This window comes from Lycium barbarum, chromosome 12 (genome assembly GCF_019175385.1).
Source record: "Lycium barbarum isolate Lr01 chromosome 12, ASM1917538v2, whole genome shotgun sequence".
Classification (NCBI taxonomy): domain Eukaryota; kingdom Viridiplantae; phylum Streptophyta; class Magnoliopsida; order Solanales; family Solanaceae; genus Lycium; species Lycium barbarum.
In genome coordinates, this window is record NC_083348.1 from 102,921,657 (window position 1) to 102,927,383 (window position 5,727).

The window sequence follows — 5,727 nt, forward strand, 5'->3', positions numbered from 1 at the left end:
GTTTCACGATTTCCAAAATGGGTTACCTTTTTGCTTTTGTCTCATCTTTATTTATTCACCTTTAATTATAGGAAATTGAAAAAATTATTACTTAACTATCTAAAAGTGATGCAAAATTATATAATTACAGCACAAATTATTTGGACAAGAAAATCATAAAATGTATTTATACATTATATACACAAATACATAATAAAAGACGAATTTATAGAATATAACTAAAACCAAACTCTAAAAGTTAGATTAACAAAAATATAAGTAGTGCAAAGTTCTTAATAGTGGGAAAATATGCATATGCATTCTTTAAGAAATATAAAAATATTTTCCCTTTCAAACAAGTAATGTATTTATATAAAAGTTTGAACTAGAGACCTACAACAATCTCAATCAAGTTACCTATCATATTACTATTTTAAAGAAATTTCATAATTTGCAAAATCAATTCATAATATTGCTGAAATAAGTAAGTATTACATTAATATTGTTTCGAGTATTACTTTCCTAAATTATCTAAAATAGGGAGTATCATAACATTTGTGTGCACCCAAGTCATATAAGCTGAAACAGACTACATAGTGAGTAATTAATTACAAGGGAAGGGACTATGTTTTCTCTATCTTAATCTTTTAAAAAAAAAAATCATTGACCAGCTTCTCCTCAGTCCTTCACTAATCCCTCCCAGTTGTGTCAACCTGACTCAACATCATATTTTTGCTCAAACCCCAAACCCTATCCCCACCTGATTCCCAAAATGCCTCCGACCACCACCATCATCACCACCGTCCTCCTCCTCCTCCACGTCATCACCACCACGACCACCTCCTCCGCCCCAATCCTAGGTCTCGACTCTTTCCTCAACCAACAATCCCGGGTTGACCCGACTTCCTCAAACGACTCCTTCCTCTCTCTCCCATCCTCTCTCAAAAAACTTCTCTCTCAACAACAATCCCGGGTCGACCCGTCTTCTCTCCTCAGCCTCCAAATCTCCGTCCCCGTAACCGTCAAACTAGTCGGCACGAACTTCTCTTCTAACGCCAAATCTCAACTCTCTTCATTTCTCACTTCTGCTATTACCTCCGATCAGTTCCACGTCATCACCCCTTTCTCTTTTCAACCATCACATCACCTCTCTATTTCCCATTCGCTTCACCTTGACGTGTCACTATCTCCTTCATCTCTTTCTTCACGTTTATCTCAAACCCTAAAAACCCATCTTGCTACTGTTCCTTCATCTTTCAGATCTGTTCTTGCATCTGTCCCGCATGGAATAATTGATGAAATTATCAAACAAGATTTCGAAAAAGAGAAACCCATTAATGGGATTTACATATATATTCTTAATTTGGGTTCTCAATCAAAACCCTATGCTTATACTTACACACCTGGTGATCCATCACCTGCTTTTACCAAGTGTTTAGGCACTGTTTGGACTGGAAAGGAACGTTATTTATGGGTTGATTTGGGGGCTGGTCCGGTTGATTATGGCCCAGGGTTGTCAGGTGATGGCGTGCTGCCACGTGGCGAGTTTCATCCGTTTGCGACGTTGCACGGTCGACCTAAATCTCAAAAGGCATTGCTTTCTGATTTGGCGTCGCTTGTATGGAGTGCTTATCAGGTTCTTATGGTTCCCTCTTTACGAATTCCTGTACCGTTTGAGAATTCTTTGATAGTTGAGTTTATACATATATATGGTTCTTCAGATAATAAAGATAGTTTTGGGTTAGATTGGAAGTTGATAGAGAGGAATTTCAGGGATGAAGTAAACGAAAACGGGTTGTTGTTTGGTGATCAGTCTTTGAGATTTAAGAAGTATGAGGTGAATTTAGCTGAGTGTCCTATTTGTTCTTTTGCTATTTCGAGGGCAGCTACCTCGTATACTTCTAGGTACTTGTTTGATAACTATACTTTGATTGTTAGTGAATATCTGGACTCGAAGCGTTTACACCAGACATTGTCTGAATCAGCTGATCAGTTTAGGCGGATTGCTAAGATTCCTGAAGATGACTTTGGTGGTAGGATACTTCCGGTTTATGTTTTTGATTTGGATGTTAGCTCGATTCTGTTGCTTGACCGTCATCATCAGTCTGTGGCGTTTAAGGATATGGTTATAGCGGTCAGGACCAAGAGTACACAGACTGTGAGTGATTATAGTTGTAATGGGCGTCATGTGTTTACTCAGACTCGCGAATTAGAGAGGCCTATTGTAGGTTCCATTTTACAGAGCATGTGGGGAGTCTCACCAACACATTTAGTCTGGAGCCCAAGACACAACAGTACTTTCGTAGACTATACATGGAGTGTCGGGCAAACACCATTTGGCCCGTTTTCGGAGGTTTCTTCGTTGTCATTTGTACAGAAGGATGCTGCAAGGAGAAATGTATTGTTGACATCGTTGAACTTCAGTATTACTAGTGCTCTCGAAGTACTTGAATCCATTTCTGCTCATGGCGGGGAGAGAAAGCTTCTAAAGCATAATCAGCGTACTGAGTTCATGCAAAGGTGGAACTTGTTCAAGTACAAGCTAGACAAGGCAGTTTCAGCGCTCTCACACTTTGACTTTGAAATGGCTTTGTATTACCTGAGGGCATCGGATCACGACATATATGCCATTCATTCTATTGTTTATCATGCTTCTCAAGAGCTGGAAGCATCGCTAGTCTGTTTCAAGGACCCACCATTTCCCTGGGCGTCAGTTTCTATGACTGCTGGAGTCTTAATATTCCTTCTGTATGTTTGGGTAAAGAGAGATAAGTTCTTTTCTAACAAGCGAAAACAATTTTGATATTTTCGGAAGCGCTGTTTTGTAAGATCTGAGTTGATACAATGCCTGTATGCTGCAAGCTCTGAAATTAGAATTCATTTTGTTAAGAAAAGGTACTGCAGTTTCAACTTTCAACTAGCACGGAACATCTTGATTGTGCTTGCTGATGATCATATTTGAACTTTTTGGTCGAACTTCCTATGGATGTGTCATCGGAGACTTAATAGATTATAAACTCATCAACTAACTTGTTTGCCAACTTCCTCCCATCTGTAATTTATTTTCCGAGAAGGAAGAGTTTTAATTTCGAGTTTTGTGAATTAGCTCCTTGCACAATGGGTTAGGAACACAAAGAATCTCTAAATTGAATAAAACAAAGAGAAGAATTTTATGCTCGATTTAGTGATCAGTGTTTTTATCTTGGGCAGAGAACTATATCTGAGTTATGCTTATTGCTCTATCAAAGATCTCTAATGATAGTTTCTAGATTTTTTATTTTATTCGATAGAAATGATAATTTCCTAATTCTTGGTATACTATTTTTTAATTTTCTCAGCTCCTCATCTGATTCACCTTCTGTTATTTTAAGTACCCTTTCTATGATGACAACAGAAATTAGTGAAAACCAGGAAGAATATGAGACATGTGGATGTAATGGCGGTAGACACTTACTCCCTTGGTCCTGTTTTCATATTCCTATTGGTGCAACATTGTGCGCCAAATTATTCATCTTTTGGAAATAAAACTAGAATCTAAAATTCTGAGCTCTACTACAAATGTCTAACTTTGGCATTTCAAAATTTTGACTTCACATATTAGAAATCTTAGTCAAATATGTTAATCCATGATTGGGGTGTGTGTGTTTTTTTTTTTTTTTTTGGGGGGGGGGGGGGGGGGGGGGGTTGGTCGGGGAGGGAAGGGGGAGACACGGATAGAAAATTTTGTTCAACTCCTTTTCTCTATGCTATAACTTGAGGATTTTGAGTTATAATTTTAACACTGCTTTTGAAGATGCCTAATCTCGGTGCAATTGTATGATTGCTCTTGTGGTTACTTCTGCTACGCAGCTCCTAAGGTCGAATAATTTCAAAAGGAATATGCTACAATTATTTTTGTGAAGGAAAAAAAGAATGTATATTAGAATTGAACATGAAGTGCAAAAACAATTGTTCTTCTGAAAAAGGAATCTCCGCATTAGTACTGAACAATGAACATGCATGAAATTGCTATTTATTCGGGCTTTGAAATCAGAAGCTTTAATGATCGATTTGGGTCTTTCAAAATGTTTCTCGTCATTGGAAAAAATAACTCCAAACTTGTTTTATAGCAAGAGGCAACATATATGTGACACGCGTTCCAAGTAAAACTCGAGTAGGTAATATGCAATGATTTTTAGACTCACATGTTTAAAAGAAAATCTTATATTATGCGGCCGATCAAATACTGCCATATATAAATTTTAAAAAATAAAGTATTAAAATCTCTCAAACAATTATTAAAAAGGAAAATGATATTTCATTCAATATTAGAAATGCTATTTTCTGTAATTTGAACGAAATAATTAGCATAAAATCTAGAGATTGTTAACCTAGGAAATACTCCGTCTTTAATTTGAAAACCATTTTTTGAAGAAGCAAAATTTCCTGATATATGTTATTAACAATGTAAAAACGAGTCTCATATAACAGTTTGTGTGATTAAAATACAATTTAGTATAGGGAAAACTACATATATATATATATATATATATATATATATATATATATATATATATATATATATATATATATATATGTTAAGGAGAAATATTTACGAAACGTGACGATAGTTTTCCTTATTTACAAAACATAATGATATATTACGAAACATGACGGATTTTCATATATTTTTGTTTTTTATTTTTTTCCAGAAAATATATATTTTTTTAAAAAAAATATTTAAAAAAATTATTTTTAAATATTTTTTAAAAAATTGTTTTTATATTTTTTGCTCAAAGGCTTAAAAAATGACCTCAAATTTTTGTGTATGAAATTTGTATGTATGAGCGAAATTTTTAATATAATTTTCATACATAAAATTGTGAGCGAAAACTTTAAGCCTTGAATAATATATGAAAGTTGTTACAATGTTGTTGTAGTTGTATTAATTTTCCAGAAACCTAATATGAACATTATATACGAAAAATGTGAATGAAATTCTAAGTCTTGAACGAGATATACACCTTTCATGCCATTCTCATGCATTAAATTTTGAGTGTAATATTTAAGCCTTGATCAATATATACACACTTCATACATTGTTCATACATAAATTTTGTGCGAACTTTTTAAGCCTTGAGTAAGATATACACATTTCATACACAAAAATTTGAGCGATTATTTTAAGTCTTGAATGTTGTATCAAAGTTGTATACAAAGTTGTATACAAAGTTGTTGTAGTTGTATTAATTTTACAGAAATCTAACATGAACTTTATATACAAAAATGTGAGCGAAATTTTAAGACTTAAGCGAGATACAAATTTCATACTGTTTTTATACACATAATTTTGAGCGGATTTTTAAAGCCTTGAATGAGATATACACATTTCATACACTAATTTTGAGCGAACTTTTTAAGCCTTGAGCGAGATATACACATTTCATACAACTTTCATACATAAAATTTTGAGCGAAAAAAAATATAATTTTTTTTTAAAAAAACATTTTTTTAAAATAAAAAATATTTTAAAAAATATATATATATATATATATATATTTTTTTTTAAAAGCATGTTTTGTATAGGGTTTGTAATGTTATGTTTTGTAAATATAAAACTATCGTCACATTTGATAAATATTTCTACTTGAGATGCATATATACGTAGTTGTCCTTTAGTATACTCGTGTAAAGAAACATACAAAATGCAAAAAGTCGGTTCCGGGTCGGGTCGAAAATTCCCCAACCGCCTAATGCGTTTTCGCGCGG

General features: G+C 33.9%; 1 protein-coding gene across 1 annotated transcript; it reads left to right on the forward strand.

The window, feature by feature from the left end:
- Window positions 1-597: 597 nt before the first annotated feature.
- Window positions 598-3,163, forward strand: LOC132621489 (uncharacterized). The gene has a single exon (XM_060335777.1). The coding sequence runs from the start codon at window positions 752-754 to the stop codon at window positions 2,780-2,782; it is 2,031 nt and encodes a 676-aa protein (XP_060191760.1). The 5' UTR covers window positions 598-751; the 3' UTR covers window positions 2,783-3,163.
- Window positions 3,164-5,727: the final 2,564 nt, after the last annotated feature.